Source organism: Penicillium antarcticum (genome assembly GCF_028974205.1).
Source record: "Penicillium antarcticum strain IBT 31339 chromosome Unknown utg000003l_segment0_segment0, whole genome shotgun sequence".
NCBI classification, from domain to species: domain Eukaryota; kingdom Fungi; phylum Ascomycota; class Eurotiomycetes; order Eurotiales; family Aspergillaceae; genus Penicillium; species Penicillium antarcticum.
In genome coordinates this window covers 1,645,328-1,670,061 of record NW_026695301.1, presented here as the reverse complement: position 1 = coordinate 1,670,061, position 24,734 = coordinate 1,645,328, and the positions used below count along the sequence as shown (strand labels likewise).

The 24,734-nt window shown below is 49.0% G+C and overlaps 9 protein-coding genes across 9 annotated transcripts; 3 read left to right on the top strand and 6 right to left on the bottom strand.

Moving 5' to 3' along the window:
* Positions 1-2,923: 2,923 nt before the first annotated feature.
* N7508_003331 (uncharacterized protein) lies at positions 2,924-4,373 on the top strand (the record flags this gene model as incomplete). The annotated part of the gene is made up of 2 exons (XM_058461397.1): positions 2,924-3,040; positions 3,132-4,373. 2 exons carry the CDS (start codon positions 2,924-2,926, stop codon positions 4,371-4,373), a joined length of 1,359 nt encoding a protein of 452 aa, XP_058321974.1.
* Positions 4,374-4,533: 160 nt separating this feature from the next.
* N7508_003330 (uncharacterized protein) lies at positions 4,534-5,644 on the bottom strand (the record flags this gene model as incomplete). The annotated part of the gene is made up of 2 exons (XM_058461396.1): positions 4,534-5,120; positions 5,179-5,644. 2 exons carry the CDS (start codon positions 5,642-5,644, stop codon positions 4,534-4,536), a joined length of 1,053 nt encoding a protein of 350 aa, XP_058321973.1.
* Positions 5,645-8,977: 3,333 nt separating this feature from the next.
* Positions 8,978-10,548, bottom strand: N7508_003329 (DMT family transporter; the record flags this gene model as incomplete). The annotated part of the gene is made up of 5 exons (XM_058461395.1): positions 8,978-9,283; positions 9,343-9,761; positions 9,823-9,895; positions 10,033-10,356; positions 10,426-10,548. 5 exons carry the CDS (start codon positions 10,546-10,548, stop codon positions 8,978-8,980), a joined length of 1,245 nt encoding a protein of 414 aa, XP_058321972.1.
* A 715-nt stretch (positions 10,549-11,263) lies between these two features.
* rab7 (Rab family GTPase YPT7) lies at positions 11,264-12,253 on the bottom strand (the record flags this gene model as incomplete). The annotated part of the gene is made up of 6 exons (XM_058461394.1): positions 11,264-11,373; positions 11,431-11,578; positions 11,652-11,831; positions 11,892-11,987; positions 12,082-12,135; positions 12,224-12,253. The coding sequence occupies 6 exons, from the start codon at positions 12,251-12,253 to the stop codon at positions 11,264-11,266; spliced, it is 618 nt and encodes a 205-aa protein (XP_058321971.1).
* A 213-nt stretch (positions 12,254-12,466) lies between these two features.
* On the top strand, positions 12,467-13,229 carry N7508_003327 (ATG16 family protein; the record flags this gene model as incomplete). The annotated part of the gene is made up of 3 exons (XM_058461393.1): positions 12,467-12,551; positions 12,613-12,992; positions 13,071-13,229. 3 exons carry the CDS (start codon positions 12,467-12,469, stop codon positions 13,227-13,229), a joined length of 624 nt encoding a protein of 207 aa, XP_058321970.1.
* A 305-nt stretch (positions 13,230-13,534) lies between these two features.
* On the bottom strand, positions 13,535-15,114 carry dot1 (histone methyltransferase DOT1; the record flags this gene model as incomplete). Its single annotated transcript, XM_058461392.1, has 2 exons — positions 13,535-14,498; positions 14,561-15,114. The coding sequence occupies 2 exons, from the start codon at positions 15,112-15,114 to the stop codon at positions 13,535-13,537; spliced, it is 1,518 nt and encodes a 505-aa protein (XP_058321969.1).
* A 341-nt stretch (positions 15,115-15,455) lies between these two features.
* On the bottom strand, positions 15,456-18,051 carry spb1 (rRNA methyltransferase spb1; the record flags this gene model as incomplete). The annotated part of the gene is made up of 4 exons (XM_058461391.1): positions 15,456-16,009; positions 16,065-17,778; positions 17,831-17,980; positions 18,034-18,051. The coding sequence occupies 4 exons, from the start codon at positions 18,049-18,051 to the stop codon at positions 15,456-15,458; spliced, it is 2,436 nt and encodes an 811-aa protein (XP_058321968.1).
* A 631-nt stretch (positions 18,052-18,682) lies between these two features.
* On the top strand, positions 18,683-21,380 carry N7508_003324 (uncharacterized protein; the record flags this gene model as incomplete). Its single annotated transcript, XM_058461390.1, has 5 exons — positions 18,683-18,799; positions 18,857-20,725; positions 20,776-20,855; positions 20,912-21,061; positions 21,122-21,380. 5 exons carry the CDS (start codon positions 18,683-18,685, stop codon positions 21,378-21,380), a joined length of 2,475 nt encoding a protein of 824 aa, XP_058321967.1.
* A 473-nt stretch (positions 21,381-21,853) lies between these two features.
* On the bottom strand, positions 21,854-24,548 carry N7508_003323 (uncharacterized protein; the record flags this gene model as incomplete). Its single annotated transcript, XM_058461389.1, has 10 exons — positions 21,854-21,894; positions 21,965-22,638; positions 22,692-22,951; positions 23,006-23,074; positions 23,124-23,162; positions 23,214-23,781; positions 23,834-24,035; positions 24,092-24,245; positions 24,347-24,392; positions 24,451-24,548. 10 exons carry the CDS (start codon positions 24,546-24,548, stop codon positions 21,854-21,856), a joined length of 2,151 nt encoding a protein of 716 aa, XP_058321966.1.
* Between the last annotated feature and the right edge of the window lie 186 nt (positions 24,549-24,734).

Here is a 24,734-nt window from a genome sequence, read left to right as displayed (position 1 = left end):
AGGCCTGGGCATGATCCAAGCAAGGCATTGAGGAGCTTTTTTCATTCCGCATCAGATGAGCTATTGAGCCTCGTTGGCTTTTGCGCAAACGGGTCTCGATTCTTCCATCACAACCAAATCACTTACTATCCTCCTGTAGTCTCAAAACAAATTTGGCGATTGTCCCAATATTCATTTCTGTCAATCCATAGTATGAACACTGAACGGCTTGAGGCAAAGAATGTCAACTTGTGATGAACACTGTGGAGTTCTCTTATTTTGCTGGCCATTCTAACCGCAATAAATGCAACCACCACGCCGGTCTAAATAGCGTGACAATTCGACATCCACGTTCATATCAAAGCCCATACCAAAATTCATCTCCTATGGAATCATGTACCCCGACACTCGTTGAGGAAGTGTCTGGGTGCACCAGGGTCAGCGATCGCGTTGGACCAAGCCACGACAGGTCTGACTGCTGTAGCTCCTGGGAGCTGATATGCAAGAAGATCTCCAATATCTGCCAATGAAGAACATCTCAGGACCGGGGGAGATCGAAAGCAAAAGAAAAGGATGCTTCTTGAAGAGATAGAGGATACCTGAGTCGGCCAGCTCTCCGGTACGACTCGGCTCAATGACTTTTTGGATACTTCATGCATCGGCATAATTCACCGCTTGGAAAGCCATTGCACCAGAGATCTTCTTGCTCTCTCGCGCATCAATTCATGCAGTGATACCAGCCGCACTCTGGCTAATTTTGGAAGCACACCAACCACACCCCATGATGAGAAGGCTCAAGGCTTCTATTTCCCTTCCGCGATATCCAAGGGCTTTACATCCTTCTCCCATAGCTGCAAGGAGACATGACCGCGGGAGTTTGGGGGTTGGACGCCGCGGCACGATACCGCCAAGTTGCACATGTGGGTATTCTAAACCGTGGACGGCGATGCTGTCTTTAAGTCCAAAACAGCGGAGTCGCTGCACGCTGCGATCTGCTCTGCGGTCAAGCCGCGATCCCAGGGCTCCTCGCTGGATTTGCAGAATATCGCCGGAGACACACTTAGGGCTCACTGTTGCTGGAGTGAGCGAGTCATTTGCGCGAGATTCTGCTCGGTCCCAGGGAGGGATTACTATACGATTTGGCGTCGAGCGTATCCATGATTCCCAGCCGAGCGAGATACTGCTGAACCGTGGCGAAAAGCGAATCGCAGTGCACAGCCGACGGTTAATGCACCCTGATAAAGGGGGAACTGTGCTTGGGGTCTACGCACCGGGAGTTCATGGAACGCCGTCCCTGCTTCAGACAGGCCGAGTTGCGACCGAGTTGCTATCTACAACGCCTGGCGAGCCGAGCGTACACCGGTGACGATCTTTTTCCAATTCCTGAACTCATGATCTTCGTGTCTACTCAGACCTTCGGTGGCCGTATAAACGGATTTGCAGCACTTCGCTGCCTCGGCACAGGGCCAAACCACGTCGATCCCTGCGTCGCTGCTCCGCACCGCCCTCAAGGAATCAGCGACCTGCTCTTCGTTGGGTTGATGGTTCCGCTCAATAAAACAAAGCTCGCCTATCTAGGTCTTGGGAGCCATTTCGCACGCTCCACCATGGCGATATCACTGGTCTGACTTATCCCTTTGCCCGCATGACTTGCGAGTGATACCGCTACCTGTTCCATACCTGCCAATTCATGGCCAAATGTCCTATGACGATCAATTCCATCCGCATCAAACACAACGCTCGGCACTTTACCTCGCCTTCGCCTTTGGTGCGCTTAATCCTCGTCACATGCTTGCCGTAGCTCATATGGCCCCCACATTAGTATGTGCAACGTCTTTTTGGCAGATATGCGTAACAGGTTTCAAGGCACGGATCTAAGTCTTTGCCAAGTAGAAATGCTGGGCGAGACCTATGACATTCATGCTGGTGACCTGTTGTATTTGATTGGAGCACACTGGGTTTGGTAGCCGGCACGTGGTGGGCAACGTGATGTGGCAGTGGTTCAAATGGATATGCATGCGTTCACCGAGTGTTTCAGTCAACGTCAGTCAACATCAGGGCTCGAGATTAAACGCTTTCAAGCTACTACCGGGTAGAGGTACCTGTATACAGTGGGAAGAAGAGAACAGCCATAGCCCACTATTATGACTGGGTCTGAATGCGAATGAGCTATTGCAATTGGGAATGGCGACGAATAGAAACACCAACGTAGAGCCAAAGGAACCGTTCGACGAACGTGAATCCCAGTCTCTCTGGGACGTGTTAGACAACAATGGGGAAAAGGGAGATTGGGGAGGATCAACCTGTGGTAAGATGATTCCATTGCGCCCAGACACTAAATTTTCGTTAGAAGTGATCAGCCTTCCCAAGTAAATAGAGTATTACCATTCGCGCCGTTGAGGGCGGAATCAACAATTCTAGCAGTCTGGAGTACTCTACAGAGAAAGCAGGCTCAGAGGTGGGAAGAAGTTGGTAAAAACCAGTTAATCCTGCGGCAAATTCAGACCCGCCCGAAAAGAAGGTTCACCCACCACCTTTCGCCTTGAAGCACACTCCTAAGGTCTGGTTTTTCTATGGCAGTTTCTGGAATCATTACAATTCCACTTTGGGAAGAAGTCATTTCGATTGTTCTAGAGCGGGAAAGATTCTAACCAAGGCCACTGTCAAGCGTGTCGAGGGCTCGCAGTGGAGATCGCGTTCAAGGGTGTGCGTGCCCGCAGAAACGAAAACGAGCTCGACCAAACTACCTCAACAAGCCAAGGGACCCCTAATGAAGGGGGGGGGGGGGGGGGTTTGAGCGTTGGCTGTGGTCCTCGTTTTCGTTTAGCGTACATCTATCTATGTGTGGCTGTGTGCCCTCGGCTCGTCGAATTTAGCCTAGGGTCGCATATTTCTAGTCCCCATGCTTCTTTGAAACCTACCTCATGAGACATACCATCGCAAGATGCAAGAGCACATACGCGATGTTGCCGTGGTAGGAACTGGTATGGCCGGACTGGTGACCGCATACCTATTGCACCACGATCCACAGCAGCGATTCCGCGTGCGATTGATTGACAAGGTCTGATCCCTTAGCCTCAGCCCTTGCTATGAGCATAAACGATGCCATGGCGCGCCGGTGTTTGAGAGAATGCAGAACTGACTCGCTCTAGAACTCGCGACCCTCGCTGGCAGCCGAGTCTATAGCGCTGCCCGTCGCGTCAAAACATGCGACCTGGGCGGACGTGCCCATGCGCGCCTTTGCGGGCGGTTTTTATCATAATCTCGTCCGCATGTACGATTATTTAGATATTGACTATCACCAGCAACCATTTTTGTTCAACTTTGTGCGGCTTTTACCCCCGTTAAAAGGAAGACCGGGACACACCCCTACGTCTCCGGCCCCCCTGGAACCCTATATGATTCACGCCTCCAACTTCCACCAATGGCCACCCCTCCTGCGTGGGGATATGTTCCAATGGAGTATGGAGGTCGCCATGGTATTGATCTGCTATCTTTGGTTTACGCTGTGTTGCTTTTTGGTCGCCCCGGCGCAGTCCTCGAACGGCGAGGGCGAGTCGCTCAACGCCTATCTCCAGCGCATACGGCTACCGCAGGCGTACATTACGCGGTATCTGCTGCCGATGATCTCTAGTGTGTCTACATGCACACATGCGGAGATGCTGCGGTTCCCAGCGTCAGACGTACTGGCCTATAAGAGGCAAACACACCGGCAGCCGCATTTTGTCGTCACTGACGGCGTGCACACGGTGCAGGAGAAGCTTCTGCGTGGTATAGATGTCCGGCTAGGTGTCGAGTCTACAAGAGTCGTGTCTGCGGCTCATGATGACGGCTCGTTGCTGACGACCTGCGTGGATGGCTCTGAAAGCACTGAGCGCTTCGACTTGATCGTGTTGGCCGTGGCTCCTGACGCGGCGGCTCGTATCTTCGAGCCCTTACGAACTCAGATGCAGCATGTGCCGATGACAATGGTGCAGACTGTTGCGCATACGGACTCTACGAATCTCGTCCGCGCTGGGACGAGCAAGCACCACGCCGCCTCCGGAGATGCAGTGACTACCCAGCAAATTTACCTCTGCACAAATGAAGATACCACGGAGGCCGTTCATGTTCAGCCCAACTCCCTCCTCGTTACGACAAACCCACTGACACCCATCGACCCGAGCAAAATCATCCGCTCTGCGAGATTCCCGCGCGTCTTGCGTAATCCCACCAGCCAGCTACTTATCAACAAGATCTCCGAGGGCCGGGCAGATAAAGGCTGGAATAATGGAGATGATGGCGTGTATCTGGCCGGGGGTTGGTGTTGGGACGGAATGGTGTTGTTAGAGGGATGTGTCGTTTCGGCAATGCGTATTGCCAGAGACCTTGGGGTAGACGTGCCCTGGAAATAATAAATAGTAGACAAGAATCCGAATAGACGATCACGGAGGAACAAATTACGCCGAAATTGATTGGCTTGTCTTAATATATAAACACACTCGTTCAATGCCAGGTCGCATTTGCGGGTTTTCGACTTGAGTTGTAGCCGGACATATTTGCCTAACCTCGCGCCTATAAGTCGAGCATCTCCTGGAAACCGCCCCCAAACAAGAACCAGATAGTCACAGAAATGGTACAACACACCACATCACACCCAAGGCTACTCATGGCCGGATGCTCGAACATGGCATCGATCAATATCCGCCCAATCTCGACCGCTGAACTTCCTAGGGAGCTGGGTGCATTCAAAACAACCAAATAAATACTTTGTGCTTGGATGGCCACGGAAAAAGCGAGCAGCCATTTGTACACGAAAGCGTATCGTCGCGTAGGCTGAGCGACATAAGCTCCCCAGCCCTGGGGCAGAACTTGAGGGGAGAGCAGCCCTGGAATGAAGAGTAAAATGTGAGGAACCGCAAGAACATACATAAAGTACTCTGTGTTCGCGGCGAAAGGAGTGGCCACAGCACCGAGGCCAGATATAACGACCGGCATAAGCTCGAGGAGCGCTGGAGGCATCCATGCAAGCTTCACCGACTGGCTGTCGATCGGGCTGGATACAAGAATGGTAACAAAGAAAAGATTCAGCGCGAATGAGATGGCAACAATTTGCCCGAGCAGCATGTACATCCAGACACCGGGGATCTTGTACCGACGACCTAGTCATAGGTTAACGATAGGCTCAAGCGAATTTCAGACGTGACATTGAGTACACACCCATAACACCCAGGAATAAACTCCACCCAATCGTCCATTCAAAAATCTGCTCGCTCCACCATGATCGTGCAGGCGTCGCAGACACACATTCCCACGCTTCCTGGAACAGTTTCGTATCCCGCAGCCAGAACTCCCATTTCGCTAGACGTGGTGCTAGCTCAATCAGTACCTGCTGCTTAGGTGGCTGAGCGGCTTCCCAGTTGCGATAGGAATGAGCGAAGAGAGCGAACATGTAGTGCCATGTTGTTGCGATGCTGACAATTGACAGCGCAATGAACGTGACGAATTGAATCCCATAGTCGTGGCGCCAATTCGACTGCGTTTTGCGGGCTTGGTAGCGCTGATAGATGTTCAGGAGAATTTTTGTTGTGAGGGCGGCGCAAGAGAACAGATAGAAGAATAGGATAGAGAGGGAACGGTAGTCTTGAAAGGTCTGACCGATGAAGGCATATGGCGATTCGAACATGGCAAGATAGCTAGCCATCTGAGCAGTATTTGCAGTTCGATCAATAGGGGCAATGTTCACATTGATCTATCAACTTCCCATCGGGACGATCTCGCGATGACCTCATCATCGTTACTCCGCCCGCTTTCCCTAATGGGGAAACCTCACCAAATGGTTATAGTTCTGTTTACTTTTCTCGCCAGCGTATAGCGTATTGATGCAGAAAAGAACAAGAAACAGTCTTTGCTGACACAAAAGCAGACATTATATATGAGTAAGATCCAGCAATCTCATGGTCTACACTACTCATACGAAATAGTTCAGTCCTGAAATCAATCAACTCAATCGTAGAGGTATCACACATAGGAGCTAAGCGCTAGAAGATCCAAAACTACCTGCATGCCAGATAGAATGTTCTTGATAACGAATTACATGCACAAACTAGCTTCGAAACGTCATTTCTGAGCACTCACAACCAGACCTAATATCCTCTCAATTACAATTATTCTTAGTTCTCATATTTGTTGCAACTCCTTCACGACAACGCCTTCCAGTGCCTTAAGCTTTCTGATAGCGTCCGCAGTAAGGACACTAGTACTTATTAGACAAATCTTGGAATGCTACTCTTGTACCTACGGGGGAACCCAAATAGGAGGGAAAGAGTCAGTTGAGGTCCAACTTTCAGCTCCAGTATCATTGCACACGATTCTACTCAATTGCGTCAGTAAAAGTGAATTTAATAATCTGGCCAGACATACTCTTTGCATTTAGTGCACATTATACTGTAATCTCTCTCTTCCTTGACACTGTAAGATATTCTCTTGATACTGTATCAGCACTAACTAATACTAATGAGATTTTCATGACATACCTTTCTTTCAGACATTTTGCAAACACAGGGATAAGAATAGAAGGCTAGGCTATTGATGATACAGTCCTAGGTAGAAATAATTCGAATCGAAAGGCGCCGAGGACGGTAGAATGAGGCCGACGAGACGAGCATTTATATATGAAAGACCGGCAAGTTTGGTATGAGTTGTGTATAGATGTGTTACCATGATGTACATACGTATATAACATCATCATAGATTCATATATCGTAGTCCTGGACTACTCATGATCAAGCCGCTTATTTCAAAGAAACATGATCTGAGACTTCCCAACCTGCCCGATCCTCGACCGATTCAGTTTTGTGCATAGCATACGTATACAGCGCCACTTCTAAAGCATTCTTAGAATAGTTAGGGTAGCACGAACAACAATCACTTCCTCAATTAGGAAGATGAGCCCCCTTGTAGCTTGTTGGCATTCGAATCATTCCCCTTCAATGGAAGTGCCCATCCCTTGCCGCTTTTCGATCCGTACAGCTGAGCCCTTGAGTATCGCGACTTTTCAGATCATCATGACATAACCGACTTGATTTGGCCAAGTGCTCATCATATCCTGATCATAAGCCCTCGTGCTATCTTTATAATCCTTGCTTCTACATTCCGATTGCTTCTTCAACCGCCCATCTGCTATTGTTCCACGCCATAAATATCGTCGAATGAAAAGCCACACGAACCTCGATATTACAGCCATTCTTGAGGTCAGCCTGAACGGATCTCTGGACCCAGCCGCGGCCTTACCGCAAATCAGCGGTCCGCGTTTAAGGGCCGTTGCGAGATCTACACAAAGGTTAGGCACAAGGCGGGCCAAATATAACTGGCATATATGAATCACGATGAAGACTTCAATAGTCTCCAAAATGACAAGTGGCATTTTCCTTAATCAACTAAACCCTTTCCCATTTTTGATGACTCCTCGATCAAAACTAGTACTGAAGCAACAAGTTGCATGGATTCAAAATGCCCAGTTCTGATATGTGATCGATGACTTTTTTGGGTCACTCACTTTCGAGATGATGCACAGGGCCTGATCGGGTTAACGCCCCTTCTAGTTATACAGGTGCACATTCAGGTAGGGTCCAAGTACTTGCAGATTGAGCGAACAACACAGCAGTTCCTCCCCCGTTTCCTTTGATGCCTGCCTATCTTCCTTCCGGCCTACTGTGCAGCCTTAAAGCGTCATCTAATCACTAACGTTTTGTCTACATATGATCTCAAGGGCAAAGTCGCACCAGTAACAGGTGCAAGTTCAGGTATCGGTCACGCAATTAGCGAGCTCTTGCTTGAAGCAGGCTGTTCTGTGATGTTGGCCGATCTAAAGCCCCTCCCTGAAATCTACTTGACATGAAAGAAGTATTCCCATCCACTGACCCAATCTGAGGCTTATCGTGCAGGGTTTCCTGCTACAGAAGTGACAAACTGGGCCCAGATCCAAGATCGCCGAGACACAACCCTGCAAACATTCAGACAAATCAACATTGTCGCAACTGTGGCAGGTGTTTACGAGCCACCATTGAGCAACCTCTGGGACTCCCCAGGTATCTCGCCCGCGTCTCGCGATCCCGCTGATACGGCTGTCGGTAAGTGTGCAACAATCACCATTGACTAGGTTGCCCCTGTCCGTTTTGGCATAGATTGCTGTAGGTTGCTGGACGCAGCGTCAGAAGGACCAAAGCAACTTATACCTTCAAACTGACCGCAAATCTGGTGTCATGACTTAGGCAGGATAGCTGTTCACTCGCTCACGTATTATGCAGGATGAGCTCATACCCCCATCGCGTGCCCTGCCAAATTGAGTAAAACTAGGTCAATTATTGCAGTCAGGTCCCCATCCTTTCTTGCTGAAGATACTGGATCTTCGCTGCTGGTACGATCCTGAAGCATGCAGTCTGAACATTATAGAACCTACAGATTTAATGGGACTCTTCGGATGGCTGTCACTCTCGCGTCGCATTAAGCATGTAAGCTGCCGGACAAAAGATGCCTTTTGTCTAAAAAGCAGTCAACTCCTTCAGGAATTTTTTTTGATCTATTTTGGATCCAGGGTGTGAGTAACAAAGCTTTAATTTCTTGGCTCAACTCTCACCCGACAACATCCGTAAAAGATTCTCGAATCCAGCTGGCCAATATGCACAAATATATGTATCTCATGTAGCTTAGAACTGAAGGATATGTAGTCTGTAATCGTAATGCCATTTGCGATCATCTAAAGCCTGTCTACTCTAAGGCTATGTTGTGCCTAGTCACTAGATCATATCCGTGTAGAGGATGCGGAAAGACTTATGGTCTTAACGTTTTATATATAGAGTATTACGAAATTTACTCCGCTCAATTTAGAAAAGCCAAAAAGACCCCCCCCCCAAAAGACTAGGTAGCAAGATATAGGGAATAAGAAAGCAATATGATAACGCCGTTGTGAAAAGATGCAACGAACGAGAAAGGAAAGAAAATAATTTACATGCCTCACTTAACGCATCTCCTCTTCCTCCACAGGAATGCTGCTATACTCACTGGAAGAGGGCCCGCCTGCTCCATTAGGATTAGCAAGATCATCCTGCGTCTTGCTCTCATGGTTGACAACCAAGAATGATAGGAACACAATAGCTGCTCCAACCCAATATAATGCGCCAGCGTATTGACCCTGTAGGACGATCTGTCCAACCAAAGAAAGGGGAATGGTTAGACTGAGACCGACTGTCACGATAAGGGGTGTAGTAAGGAGCATGGCATAAGCCCAGAAGATGTCAGAGATGAATGATGCAAGCGAGTTTGACTGAAGTTCAAACTAGTCAGTTATATGACCATGAGTGGCGAGGGCGGCTTGAAACATACCAGAATGATCGTCCAAACTCGGCTCGTCTCTGGGAAGGCAAAAGGTTCCATTCCAGTCCAATGGAAAAGGAAGAAACCAGGCCAAAGAAGGACAACGTTGAAGAATCCGACTAGTCCGAAGAATAGTGACATGTCCACCTTGGACTCGTCGCCTACTTGCTTCTTCATCACGATGGTGTAAAGACCATACATGATGGCACTGAAAGCAGCCATAGCGTCTCCCAGAGCAATTTCTCCAGACGACTTGTGCGGGAATGAGCCCTCGCTACCGTCTGAGGCTGCGCCTGCGTCGTCAGACTTGGTGAGGTCGACGCGCGAAATCAAGATAATGCCAATCAATGAAGCGATGACACCCAAGAATTTGCGAGCCGTAAATTTCTCAACGCCAATAACAGCACCGAAGATCAGAGTCCAAACACCTGGAAGCAAGTATGTATCAGACCACGAGAATGTTGAATGTTCAAAACACGGAATACTTACCACTAGTGGAAGTCAAAATAGTTGTACTGCCAACGGTAGTGAACTGAAGACACGCCATGGCAAAGTAGTTTGCCTATCCAAAAAGCACAGTTTAGTTCATGTTACCCTTAACTCATACACCATCAACCGAAACGTGGGATGTACAACATACAACAAACTATAACAAGTTAGCAACCAGCCCATATAGCCAATCAGCGAAAGTAGTCTTACCCAAAGCATACAAAACTGAACACTCAATTTAGCCGTAGCCTTCAACCCCAACTTGGCATTCGAGGCATCGTGACTAGGACGTCTCAACCGCGCACCTTCCTCATCGGAGTCACCACGCAATATACTCTCCTCCTCAGCCTTGGGATCATGCGAATCCAAGTGTCGCAACAAACTCTTGAACGAAGTAATCTGGGAAAGTCTGCCCTGGCGCCAGAGACCCCATGTCCGCCGGATAAGGATTGTAAAGAGGGGCAGCATGAACATCGAAGTGTTTGTATAAGTCACAAAGAAGGGTTTGGGGTACGTTCTATCGGCGAATATTGTCTGCAGTCATTCAATATCAAGTCAGTTAACTGTGTGCAACAAGTTGATTCGAGATCGGGGAGCGCATACGCTTCCGAGGAAATTCGAAGTTGTCCAGAGGACAACTACCACCAGGAGGAGGATTATTCCTAGTGTTCTCCGAGGTATACCAAATACCCTTGCACCAGGTCCATCTGAAGTGGCAGGAGCCATATTGAAGGTGTTCTTGGGGTGGGTGAAGCAATGAAGATTGTGTCGCGCGACCTGTTCAGAGGTATTGTATGTCGTGATGGATGTCGCCGGTGTCGCCGATGTCGCAATCGCTAGGTCTGCGTCTGCTGATGTCTATGAAGAGTCAGGCGGCACAGCATCGGCGCAACGAGTGACCCGGAGTAAAAACGAACGTGACCAGGTACCTGCCAAGAGCGAAGACGGGGGTTGACGCCAAGCCTTTCCGATAAGGGTCCTGGGGCGAAATGTCACCAGGCCGTTCAGGAACATTTCAGGCATTTTCAGGCATACAACGGAGTTCTATGAAGTATTAATTTCTACACGGATCCCTAGAGCTGGGTTAGCGGTTGATGTGGTATATTCGCTCTACTTTGGCTTCTCATTTCTCACTATTTTTGCACCTATTTCTTGCCCATTTTCGAGTAGCTCTGGTTCACTATCTAGATTCTATAAAGAGACGTGAAGAAGACTTAAACCCCTAGTATAGTTAGATTAGGAAACCAAGTGATATAGAGTGAAAAGTGAGGCTTCTCTGAAACCCACGAGACCTAAAATATCTACAAGCCGAAGAAAGGCAACGTCCAAAAGTAAAATCATAGTTTCCTCTACAGACTGAAAACCGGAGACCAATGTGAAGACAGTACAGAAACACAAAAGAAAAGGGTCGCTGGAACATCAAGAGAATGGGAAGGGTATATCAACAGGCACAGCCATCGCGGTCGTTGTCCAGATGGATGTTGATCGGGTCACTAAATTCACCACTGAACTCCTCGGCCTCTTCCTGGGCGAGGGCACTGCGCGCGATGACTAGATTTTGTTGTGAGTATATACCGAATCACTCATAGACTGGACTCTTTGACTCACCTTCAAAGGCCTGTTCGACATTGACAGCTTCCTTGGCACTGGTCTCGAAGTAAGGGATGTTACCCTTGGACTGACAGAACGTCATAGCCCGTTTTGAGGAGATCATGCGCTTGTTCTCCTCCACATCGATCTTGTTTCCGATGACCACCTGCACATGATTAGCACGGACCACATCATATCATTCTTGCCTCGCCAGGCAAAATGTGGAAATTTGAACTCACGAATGGGAAGCTCTCGGGATCTCTGGGGCTAGCTTGAATAAGGAACTCGTCACGCCAGCTATCCAGCGCCTCGAAACTCTTGGAATTGTTCACGTCGTAGACAAGGACGCAGCAGTCGGCTCCTCGGTAGAAGGCAACACCCAATGACTGGAACCGTTCTTGACCTGCAGTATCCCAAATCTAGTATATTCCCGTCAGTTATAGCCCCCACGTGGCGACCGGGGTGGTTCCAAGCCTCACCTGCATTGTGACGAGTCGGTCATCAACGAGGACTTCCTTCGTCAGGAAATCGGCTCCGATGGTAGCCTTGTAGCTTCCACTGAACTTCTTGTTGACCTATATGTCTCGAAAAAATTGTATGTTAGCGCTGGTAGGAATTGGCGACCGACTGCGGCACAGCTGCCGAGCGCTGGGGCGAGGTTGAACGGACATATTGGTTCATCAAACTTGTCTTTCCGACACCGCTGTCACCGAGGATGATAACCTATAGCACGGAAGCACTAAGTCAGTAAGATAGCTCATTTTCATAGAATTTGAAGACCGGCACATGGGGTAGTTGCGGGAAGCTGTACCTTCAGGAGGACCTTCTTTCGTGACGCCATGGCAGGGAATCGGCCAAGAGACCAGTCAAAGAACAATAAACGAACAGAGGAAGTTTCCAATATCGAGCAAAGACGTAATAATCTCTGCTGCAGGGGAAGTGAGGAGAGTTGGAGTTGGGGTGCAGCCGGATTCGATGACGGGCGGTCGATCGGGCGGTGGACAGTTGATAGCGATAGCACCGCATCTCATCACTCCACTCCTATCACATACCCATGGCCCACTGGCGAGATGAGTACTTGGCTGCCCTGACAGTTCGAGATCAGAGAGAGAAAGCTAATGCTTCTCTCTACGATGCCTGTTCGTCTTCCGAATGGTGTTGTTGAGTGATTCCAACTGACATCATATTTTACCGATCTAGATACTCAGCTTGCAGATCGCACCAGCAAACTGCACGCCGTAGCTGCTGCTGCAAGCACCAGCTCAACGCCCAAGCAGAGTGATTCTCAAAGCATTCCAGCTCCCTTGCTAGCGCCATCCAAGAAACTATTAGCTACCGAATCAGGCTCTACTCCGACTGATCTTCTTAATACAGCCCGTGCGGAGCTGTCCGAGGCACAGCGCTCCCGCTATGACTTGCAAGACCGCTTGAATCGAGCAAATATGGAGTTAGAAAAGCTTCACAAGAGGAGCAAGCTGGATGATCGACGGATCAACACTCTAGAAAGTGAGAAGGTGCATCTTCTGCTCCGCTTGAAAGACAGAGATGCCGAGCTGAAAGGGAAAGCCAAGCTTCTAGAGGTAAGCAGTTCTATCATTTTTATTACATTTATGTAAGTCTTAGAGCGAGGCAGATGCTAATATCTTTTGCATGATTAGGATTTCCAAGATGAGATGGCAACACTGAACCTTCAACTCAACATGGCTGAGGATCGGTCCAGTCGACTTAAAAAGGAGAACCAAGATCTGGTTGATCGCTGGATGGCGAGAATGGGTCAGGAAGCTGACGCCATGAACAAGGCTTCAAAATTTTCATAAAATTTTAATGCACTGGGTGAACGACAGGGTTACCGGAAGTCCCTCTGGCGAATTGTACATGAAGAGCGGTGCCTTTTGACTTGGCTGGACCAAATAGATCGCATAGCGCTTGCTTTAGATGTCAAATTATGAAATAATCTGCATGACTGAAACGCCAAATATAGTTCAAGTTTATATGTTCGGAGATAATATCATAAATGAATCCAACAGAAAAGAGAAAAGTATATCCAAAGACAGTGTACTGTACAGCATGCCAAAAAACAATGTACGTGCCAATCCAAAGTGACAATTCAAGCCATCACCATTCATAGAGTGCTGTCCATGAATGACTTAAGCCGAGAACTATCTTTGGTGGCAATGAAATATGTACCGCCAACGTCGGTCCAGCTAACGTTGTTTGACCAATAATTCTTCTGTTGAACTTGAAGGAGGTTGATAGGAGAGTTGAGGTTGCGAGATTGGATCTTGTGGCCTGCCGGGACGAATGACTTGAGTGAGACGATCTTGCAGCCTTCCTTCATATCCAAAAAGTGGTTAATGAGTTCGTTGTTAAGTTGTGGTGTAAACGCTTGATTGTTGATAAGCACCACATCAGCCCGTTTCAAGACACTGATAATGCTCTCTTGCTCGAGAAAATCACCCCGGACAAGATGCGTCTTGCCTGGCAAAAGTCCCCAGAGACGGCATCGCGCTTTGAACTCGGACTGCTGTAACTCGGCCAAATCACAAGCGTTTGACATCATCTCACAGCCCCAGCTCTCACATCCAATTTCGAGAGCGGCTTGTAGGACCACATTACCTACGCCAGATCCAAGGTCGACAAACACCTGGCCTGACTTGAGCTTGGTTTCCTTGAAAATTGTGCTGATGAAGCGCGGGAGGAGCTCTCCATAGACGTTGTCCGTGCCGTTCTCGTATTGCCGAAGGGAGTCGACCCGAGGTGATACTGTGCGCGCATAAATTTGAGTCAAGATTCGCTCTACCCATGGTAAACTGATGCGTTCCGTTGTGTCTAAATGCCTGGCAAGACTGCCGTTGCTTCTCAGTCGCTGGATAGCCTTGTTGTAGTCACCAACAGCCCCCCGAAATTGGCTCTCGGACGTGACAGCCAGAGCTCGGCGTAGCCTTCGCTTGATACCCGTTGTTTCGTCGTTGAACTCGTCTGCCTCTTCACTTGGAATGTAATTGTCGGAGACGGTCTCGATGACCTGCACGATATCGTCGATGGGCCGGAATTCGTCATTGTCTCGAGGAACTACCGAGTCAAACCTAAAAAATGAAAGTTAGCGTGTCTGCTCGTTCAGTCCAAAGTACTCGTTGAAGTCACGTACCTCTCCTGCTGCGAAGCACTGGGGTATTGCAGAAGAATTTGTTTCGGCTTGCCCTCAGCACCGAACGCCGGCTTAAACTTGCCGGCTTTTTGACCCGAGATATCCGCAGCATGCACCATCTTGAAAGGTCGAGACCCCTCCTCCGAGAATGCCTTCACTGACCGAAGCCGCCGCTCCAGGTCGGGCTCGGCACTGGCGCTCGTTCTTGCACGCTTTCGCACCTCGAACGAGGCATCACTATCACTTGCATCGTCATCGCTGGAGAGCCGTTGTTCTGGTGTAGGTCTTTTGCGAATGCGCGAGGGGGTACTGCGTTTCGATGAGCGAGCGTCAGTGTCACTTGAGACTGACTGGGCTTGGAGCGTTTGCGCCTTGCGGCTCCGCTCCGACGAGGATGGGACTCGCGGCGACCGATAATCCGGGGTTTGTGTTGCTGATAGTGTAGGTGCAGGAGCAGCAGGTCGAGTCTGCACGACTTTGCGGATTTGCGCTTTCTTGGGCTGTAGAGAGAAGGCTCCGGCCCCTCCTTTTTGGAGATGATCAAAAAATCCCATGGGGAATATGCAAAATATGAACAAGGTAAGAAATGCAAGGGAGGGAATGCAAAGGACCAAGGATGGAGGGGTGAGAGAAGAAAGAAAAAGAGAGGCTTATCGATTAAGGCGCCACTCGGGGGAACCACGCGATCCCCGGTTGTCTTGGCGCTTTAGCCCGTACCTTGACACCACTTCGTTTCTTATACTCGACTTTACAGTGTTGATTTGTACGGTCTAGTACGTTTTACAATGAAAGCAATGATCGAAACTTGCTGATTGAGAAGAATGAACCCTGGGGTATCACAATGATTTGACTTTTGCTATGTAAACTAGATTCAACTATAGACACATCACATCCTCTATTTCTTCTTCTTTGCCAATCTCTTCTCTGCACGAATATCCTTCTTCATACGGGCATCCACAATCTTGTACTTGCCCTTGACACCCTTGGGACGACCAGAGATACCACGGTTGGCACCCTTGGCCACAACCAACTTGACTTCCTGCTTGGGCTTCTTCTTGCCAGCCTTGCTCATGATCTTGGCAATAGCACCGGCCTTGTCACGCTCGCTGAGAGCCTCGTCGTCTGCCAACAGTGCAGACTTCTTGCGGAGCTTCTCCAAGCGCTGGGCGGCCTTGTACTTCTTACGGCCCTTGGCCTCCATGACCTTCTTGATGGGACGAGCATTGATGGCACGCATCTTTTCTCTGATGGCAGCGGCGGCAGCCTTGGTGGTGGGACGGACCATCTTGCTGTGCTGGCCCTCGTCGTCAATGAACCACTCGGGCAGACCGTCAACGTCACGGAAGGAGAATCGGTTGAAGCCATCGTCGATAATGTCGTTCGACTTCTTCTCACCGGTAGCCATTGACTGCGCAAGAGCCATAGCTTCAGCAGTAATAATATCGATATCTTTAGAGAAGGTTAGTGGTGAATCTTATAAGTCTCAATATCAACACCAACTTACCCAGCTGGCCCTTGGCGTTCTTCGGATCTCCAAGGTCGACAGGCTCGCCCTGATCAGACTCATCTTCCCATTCCGAGTCCTTCTTGGCGTTCTTCTTAGCATCCTTCTTGTTCTTTTGCTTAGAAACAGGGGCCTTCTCGACGTCCGAATCATCGTCCATTTCGAAGATATTGTCGCCTTCGTCCTCCTCTTCCTGCTCTTCTTCCTCCTCCTCGTCGTCTTCCTCGACTCCTAGGTCTTGGAAGATATCTTGATCAAAGAACAGGGAGGCGTTGTTTGAGAGGTTTCCGGGACGAGGTTCTGTGTTTGAGTCGGCCATCTCTTCGTCTTCGTCCTCGTCTTCCTGTTCCTCTTCCTGCTCATCATCGCTGCCCTTGTTCTCGTCAGAGAATCCGTCCCATTCGTCCTTTTCGTATTCTTTGCGGTTCTTCTTGGCACGCAATTTCGAATCCTTGTCTTCCTTGCGCTCTTGGTATTTCTCATACAGAGTATCAAGCTCCCGCTCAAGACGATCGCCTTCATCATCGCTCTCCTCATCTTCATCATCTTCATCATCCTCGCTTTCACTTTCGGGTTGAAGGTCACGAGCGTTGAAGACCTTGTCTCTGGCACCCTCACGGTCGACGCGCTTAATAGAGAAAGTTGTGTCATCGCCTCCCATTCCAGGCTGCTCCATACCAATTTCCATAGGCGTGGTCATGTTCATCTGCAGACGGACAATCTCCTTGCGCTTCTTTTCGTTTTCCTTGCGTCTTTGCTTCTTGCCCTTGGCAGTCTCCTGCTCGCGCATGCGCATAAGATCTTCTTGGATGGCCAACTCTTCGTCCATGGGGGCGACTTCGGCGACTTCTTCCGCATCTCCCTCCTGGGTCTTCTTCTTGACAACGAGACCGAACTTCTCGCGAACCTTGATTCGCCATCTGAGTAGGTTACGGAACTCCTTCTTACCGAGAACCTTCAGATCCTCACAGCAAGTCCGGATCTCCTCTGTAGTGTCCTCTAGACGTTCAAGAGTAGACATGGCAAGATCTCCACCGGGAGGTTGCTGGAAACTGAGCTTGTTGTAACCACCCAGAATCGAGATGGGGTCTGTTGTGTTGATGAACTCGGTGACAGGGAGCTCTTTGAACTGAGTGTAGTCTCCCTCCTCGTAACCTTCACGCTTGCGCTTCTTCTTCTCCGGGTTGAAAACCTTCGCCTCGTAGTTGGGAGTAGGGGCAGAAAGTTCAGCAAAGACGTGCTTAGGGTCGAGGAACTTGGGGTCGATACGCTTAGGGGCCTTGTATCCGCGGCAGACGACGAAAATTTCGGCAGAGACATTACGGGACGAAGGAGGCTTGGTGGCCTCGACGGAAGTGAACAGCTGCTTGAAAACCCACAGCAGGGGGTTGTAATCCTTGGAACGGAAGACCTTGGTGACAAAGCTTCCGCCCTCGGCCAGGAAATCGGTGGCGAGTCTCAGGGACTCCAGAACCAGTTCAGCCTGGGAGAAAGCATCCTGTACCCAGGCGGCACCGACGTTGGGAGCGCCATCGTGAAGAACAATGTCTGCCTTCCAGTGCTTGATGTGGGACTTGATCGTTGCGCGACATTTTTCCGTTGTGATATCGCTCTGGAAAGTAATGGCTCGGGGGATGGGTTTGATTGGAGAGAGATCGACACCGATAATCAGACTCTGTGCTGGCATGTACTCTGCGGCAACTTGACACCATGACTGTAGAGAAGTTAGATATGCGGCTTTTCACAAGAATTTTGGTGACACTTACACCAGGCGCAGCGCAAAGATCGATACAGACTCTGCTCTTCTCCAGGAAACCATACTTTTGGTTCAATTGGATCAACTTGAAAGCAGCACGGGCACGGTAACCCTTCTCTTTGGCTAGCCGATACCACTTATCCAAACGACCTTTTCCATGCTGTAGATAGTCAGTATGTGAAGCGAGGTCAACAGAGAGAAAACAGGACTAACCTTCTTCTGAATCGCCATTTTGACGGAAAGCTGATCTGATCAGACCAGAAAAACGTCGGAATTAAATGACTGGGGAAAAGAGCGAATGTATACTTTTCCCTCGAAGATCCGAGAAAAAAAAAATGGCAATATGTATCGTTGACCGCCTTTGGACGGGTTCCAAGTTCTCCAGTTTGTCTACTACCACCATCAGCTCAAAAGTCATGTGCTCGTCTTTCTGCCGCTTTTTGATTTCAACTTCTTCACTTTAACTATACTAACGTTATGTCAGTTGACTTGCTTAACACCATTACAATATGTACTAGCTACTTACCCATAAGGGTGCTATAATCCTATTTCCACTTTGTAATATACCTTTTCTTGTTTACTATATTCTCATACAACTATCAATGCTCTTTTCAATGCTCTTTTTAATACTTAATCTGTACAAAGACAAGAGAGTATAAAGGCGGTAGGATAGGCGGTGAGAAAGTAATATCCGGGGCACGTGACCTGTGAGCTGATGGCGATAGTGGATTGCACTAGGCCTGAGGCCAAAAAGTGGTGCCAAACATGTGACGTGATATCATTCAGGCACCCTCTCTTTCGTGGCGTTAACATGCTCGTTCACTGATTGCATAGCTTTACTGATGTTTTTACCTCTACCTCCATGACGAAGGGATCTCGCAAGAGAGTCAAGCCTAGCCCCTCCGGCGAGGACTCGCCGACTCCAGCGCCTAGTGATGTTCGAGATCGTTCTGACTCCCAGTCGAGAGGGCATAATGCAGTGCGTGTTGGGATTGTCTAAATTTCGATCTCTCTCGCTAATCGAATTCTGTTATAGAGCTGGTATCCCGGGTCCTGGTCATCCGTTGCCAGAGTCTCCAAAGCGGCCCCGGTTACCGAGGTTGCCCGTGAGAGCATTTCGGCAGCGAGAAATGTAGCTTCGAGCTTCACAGCCTCGTCGACTTCTCTCCTTGATACTCCCAATAAGATTCGACATCCTTCCCTTCAACTCACAAGAAAAGCGGGTGCCTCGGCCAGATCTCTCCCCGCTGATGCTACTACAACCCGTGTCAACATTGCATCAGATGGTTCGGCCTCCACTCCAACCATCGATAATACCGGAGAACCTAGTGCTTCAGGGACAGTAACACCCGATAAAGAAGCGTTTGGCGAGAACGATACTAAGCCACCGGAAGAGCCCGCCAAGGAACAGGACGCGACCCCTAACGCCGATCCTAACACGTTGCATGCAGGATATACTGAGGGCCCCGAACAGTACACTGGTGGCTGGCTCTCATGGATATACGGTCCAGCAAATACATCCAACAGTGCCGCGACTGCAACAGAACCTACAGGGCCTACAAAACGTGCCGCGGAACCCGAGACAGAGCAGGCAGAAAGTCAGTCTGCTGTGAACGACGTCGTAGCCGAAGAGGAACCAACAGAACCGGAGCCAGAGCAGACGAAGGATACTCTAGAAGTCACTCCATCGGCGCAGAAGCGATCTTGGCTTCAGATGTGGTACGGTTCTGACGCGCCCAGCAAGCAAGAAGAGACATCAGCTTCAGAGCCCACAGTGCCTTCGACGAATGCCGAATCCACCGAGACTGCCGAAATTGATATGACACCAAAGGATCCCCCTGATGAGGCAAGAGAGCCTGCTGGAGGATCACAGACCCCGGTTAGGACTACTAAATCATCTGGCTGGTCATTCTGGTCCAAGGATCTGACAAGGGACGGACACTCGGACAAACCGCAGCAAGGCGAAGCAGTTGAAGCATCGGTTGAACCACAAACCCCATCCAAGCCTGCAACTCTTGACCCAGAACCAGAAACAAATGTGAAGATCACCCAAAAGGGCAGCATCAAAGTAAAGCCTCCCAAAGACAACCGTGCCAAAGATGGACCTGTACCTACAATCGAAACCACCTCCACAACCTCATCACAAGCTGAGCCTCAACCATCCGATACCGCCGCCTCAAAGCAATTACAGAAAATTCTCCCCAACCAGGTATTGCCACGTTTCGAAGAAACATACTCATTTGAGGAGTCGCCTTCTCTCTTCCAGAGTCTAGGTCGATTCCTTCATTATGGAAAAGGTCCAGAACTCAAACATGTTAGCAGGGTCAAGGACCCGCTGCATGTCAAACGCGCTCTGGCTATTGGTGTCCATGGATATTTCCCAGCTCCGTTCATTCGGAGTGTTCTCGGACAACCCACAGGTACATCAATCCGGTTCTCTAATATGGCCGCGGATGCCATTCGCAAGTACACAGAAAGCCATGGCTATTCTTGCAATATTGAAAAGATCGCCTTGGAAGGAGAAGGCCGCATAACAGAGCGGGTAGACCTACTCTGGAAGCTGCTCCTAAACTGGATGGAGGAAATCCGCAGAGCAGATTTCATTATGGTTGCTTGTCACAGTCAAGGAGTACCAGTGGCGATTATGCTGGTTGCGAAGCTGATCCAGTTTGGCTGCCTTGACGCTAAAAGAGTCGGGATTTGCGCTATGGCTGGTGTAAACCTCGGTCCCTTCCCTGATTACAGATCTCGCTGGATCAGCGGCTCGGCAGGAGAGCTGTTCGAGTTTGCACTCCCTTTCAGCAATGTCTCGAAGGCGTATGAGGCAGCTCTTAAGTGTGCTCTTGACTTTGGTGTTCGAATTTCTTACATCGGCAGTATTGACGATCAACTCGTTTCTCTGGAGGTGTGTATATTCCTTACCTGTCATATACTATTCAACTAACTTGCTCGCAGTCCTCTCTCTTTTCACCCATAGCGCACCCTTACGTCTACCGCGCCGTGTTCGTAGATGGCCGCGTCCATGCCCCAAGTTTGTAAGTAACACTCATCTCCATCCACCCAACACTAAAATACTCACCACCGAATCCAGCCTCTCCCACTTAGTCGGCTTCGCCCTCAAACTCCGAAACCTGGGCATATCAGACCACGGCCTAATCCGCGAACTAAGCGCCCCACTAGCAGGAAGTCTCTATACCGGAGAAGGCCATTCTCGCCTGTACGATGACGAAACTGTGTATTCGTATGCCCCTCCAACCCCCTAAACTACCCTATTTCAAAACTTACACAACCACCCGTCTAGCATGGCCATCGAATTCGCCCTGGAAACATCCTCCGTCCCAGATTCAACAATAAGCATCAAACGAGCCAGCGGCTCCATCACTCCAAATCCATATATCCTTCCCTTCGCCATGCGCGGTCTTTTAGAAGAAGAATACGTGCGCCGCGAATTGCACGACGAAACGATGGAGTTACTTCGGCAGTTTGATGACTGGAAACCTTCCAGTAAGGTGTTGAAGGATGTCAAGTTCCGGCTTGAGGGGATCCGGTCTAAATTGTAGATTTGGGACCAGTTAAGGGATCACTGTCATATATCATCTGGGGGGATATTTGCTGGTTAGCATTTGGTTAGAATGGAAATAAATATGTCGTTCCTTTTCTGGGGATTGCTTTTGGTCCCTGGGTATATATATATATATATATATATATAACCTTCAATGAAGATCATGAATTATTACATTGCTCTTTCGGTATTGATGTTGGTGAAATTGGTTGAATGTGGTATGATGTGATAGAATCTGGTTTCATGTGCGTACAGAACCATCGATGCAAGTTGTGAATCCCATGCCGTGAACGCCGAAGCCTTCCCCGTCCAAATTGAAAATTAAAACAGAAAAAGCAGAAATGAAGAATAGTGGAGATATAAGTCGTAAAAAGGAAGAGATCATGGATATGCACATAGTAGGCCTGGATATACCCAAGAATAAAGAAAAACAAAAAAAAAAAAAATAACAGAAACCTCAGATTGAACAGATCATGCTGGGAACGCTGTTTTATATGCACCTTCGATTTCATCTAGTAATAAGTCAGCAAGTGAGCAGATAACTCCAGGCTATCAAACCAAAAAGAGTCAAAAGAAACTCACCTCTCATCCCATCCATCGCCTCAAAAGCAATTGAATAATTCGAAACAGCAGCAACAATCCTCTGTAGCCCCTGCCTCAGCTCCTCAATAAGCTGACCGGTTGAATCATCCCCGCGTTCACCATCAGCATCAAGAGAAAGCTGCTTCGCCACACGAGCCTTGTAAAAGATCATGAACATCGCATAGCTACTCTGCATAAGACAGCACGCAAAAGAAGGCATAGTGCGCGGTAGAGGCCTCCTCCGCTGGCCCTGAGAATGATTATCAGAAAGCGGTTGCGGGACCGGCAAGCTCTGGAACATGCGCGAGATAACGAGGGATGCCCGTAGGCATATTTTGGCCGATTGTTGCGTGCTGTAGGGGAAGCCTGAAGCGAAAGGGTATTGCGAGTATTGGGGGGCGTAGGTGTTGGTCATGTTTGAGAGTTCTGGGTGGATTTCTGAGGATGTTGTTGATGAGTCGGATGGTGTCATGTATTCTGTTGACGTGGCTCGTCGGAATGTGTCTAGGCTGCTGCAGGAACAGGTTACGTTATCTATTCCTGATGTGTTTAGTTCGATTGATTTTTCTGTGGTTGGTGTGGGGTTGGCGTTTGCTGCCGTTAGGTCGCAGTGTCGCTTTATGAAGATTGGGATGTCGGAGAAAGCTCGGAAGCGGTGCGTTTTGATTTGTGCGCTGGATGTGTTGGTTAGGTGTTGGTTTTAGAGGGGTTTGGGGTGAATATGTACCTGGCTAGTTTGATGCGGGCTATTGCGCGAATGCTTTGTGCTGTGATGGATTCGTTATGGTCGCCGAAATCTGATGATTGGGGCATGATTGGGAGTAGCTCTGCTTGGGTGATTACAGAGGTTGTCCATGCGTCCAGTTGTTGCATGCGTTCAAACATATAGTACATGCCTGACTGCGAAGAAAGGCATTTGTTGAGATCTCCGATGAACTGAGTTGCTGATACTAGGACTTGTTGGGCCTGTATCAGAATTGACCAACCCTAAAAAGAGTTAGAAAATCACAAGTGTGGCAAGGATTGTTTGAATCTGCGAACCTCGGTATCAGACGAGAAAGATGGGTATGGCGTCGTAAATTGGGGATCATTAATGACAATGGCAGGCATCTGTTCTCATGAGCGTCAAATTCACAATGAACGGACAAATGATACCCACTGTCGTGCTCACAATAGACCCTTGCATAACACAGTAATACTAATAAATAGTCAGACAGGATCCCATACTCGGCGCTAAAAAGAAACAAACCGTCAACCACCAAGCTCTCCGTCTAGCCTCCGAGAATTCATCATTCCCCATCTGCGCATGAAGCGATTTATCCAAAGCAATAGCCAAAGCCTGACCAGCCCGATATCTCATCTTAAGCAGATTCCCCCGTTGCGCATATTCGTAAACGGAAAGAACCAACAAGGCAAGAAGGCTTTCAAGATCCACAGGCGTCCTAGAATGGAATCTTTCGCGCCCCACAAATGGTCGAGTGGCGGACAAGGCCTGACCAGGATCCGTTGCCGACAAATCGAGATCACACTCAGCCTCGATGGTCGAGTTTGCAAGCTGGGCGAAACTGTGCGCGTAGGCTCTGCGCTGAATAACAGATGCCGCAGACGATGGCTCGAGGTCGCTTGGGTGCGGAATCAAAGCTAAGATTGCGGAGATTGCAAGACTTAGTGGTGATCGGGGTCGATACATCATCATTGGTTCGGATGTGTTAGGACCTGGAACGGGGACGTTCAAGGGTCGATCTCGGCATGGCGGTGATACCCGTGGTGGTAGAATTGGGAAATAGTTATGAATGAAATCGTAGTAGGCGTTCAATCTAGGCGAATGTATAAGGAAATTGTCCAATGTCACGCTTCAACAAAACTCACATCTCCGGCTCACTTCCATAGGTCCTTACGAAGGACTGGGAGCTGGTCATGGACGGCGGCATTGGTGGCACTTGCATATGCGATTGGCCTTCGCCAGTAAAGAAGCCCTGGAACATGGATGGCATTTCAGGTTGAAAATCGAGATGTCGTAACCCCGCGCCAGGCAGAGAGAGATCATCAATTTGACTAAACATCCCCGATGCTGAGCTCTCGTTAGTGACTTGGTGGAGCGTGGGTCTTCGCAGAATTGGAACATACCATCTTCGAACTCTGGAGGCGAAGGCATAGTAACATATTGTGCATCATCCTGCCTAGACTCAGCTTCAGGCGAGTGAGAAGCCTTTTCCTTCTTTTTTCGTGGACCGCCTCTCTTGCTGGGGAGATATGAGCATTCACGGTCTTTGCTAACACACTAAAAAGTAGATCGATAGTTAGTTCCAACAAACCCCTAACAACAGTGCCAACCCCCAAAATACATCCCCCCCCCCTTCCCACCAAAATAAACCAACATACATTCGAACAGGGCATTTGGCCGCCACATCGAGTTCGCGACGCCCGACTGGAAGAAATTAGCGGGGAACCTCCATTAAAAGAAAACGAGACCGGGATTTGCGCACCAAGGCAAACAAGCTACCTTCACAGGCGGTTTGGCGAACTTCTTGCGAACCGGCCGCGCCGTCGAGGCAAGCCCGTTATAATCGTGGAAGTCGGTCATGGCCACAACTATGGGAATCTCCGATTTCACCAAAGGCTTTCGCCGAATGCTACATCAATTCGCAAAAACACCCATTAGTTGAGGCGCATTTTGCGGCTCAACATACAGGTAATAAAATAAAAGGTGAGTCTGAAAGAGAGTGATATAGAAACTTTTGCGGTGATCTTCGCAAATCCCGAGCCGTGG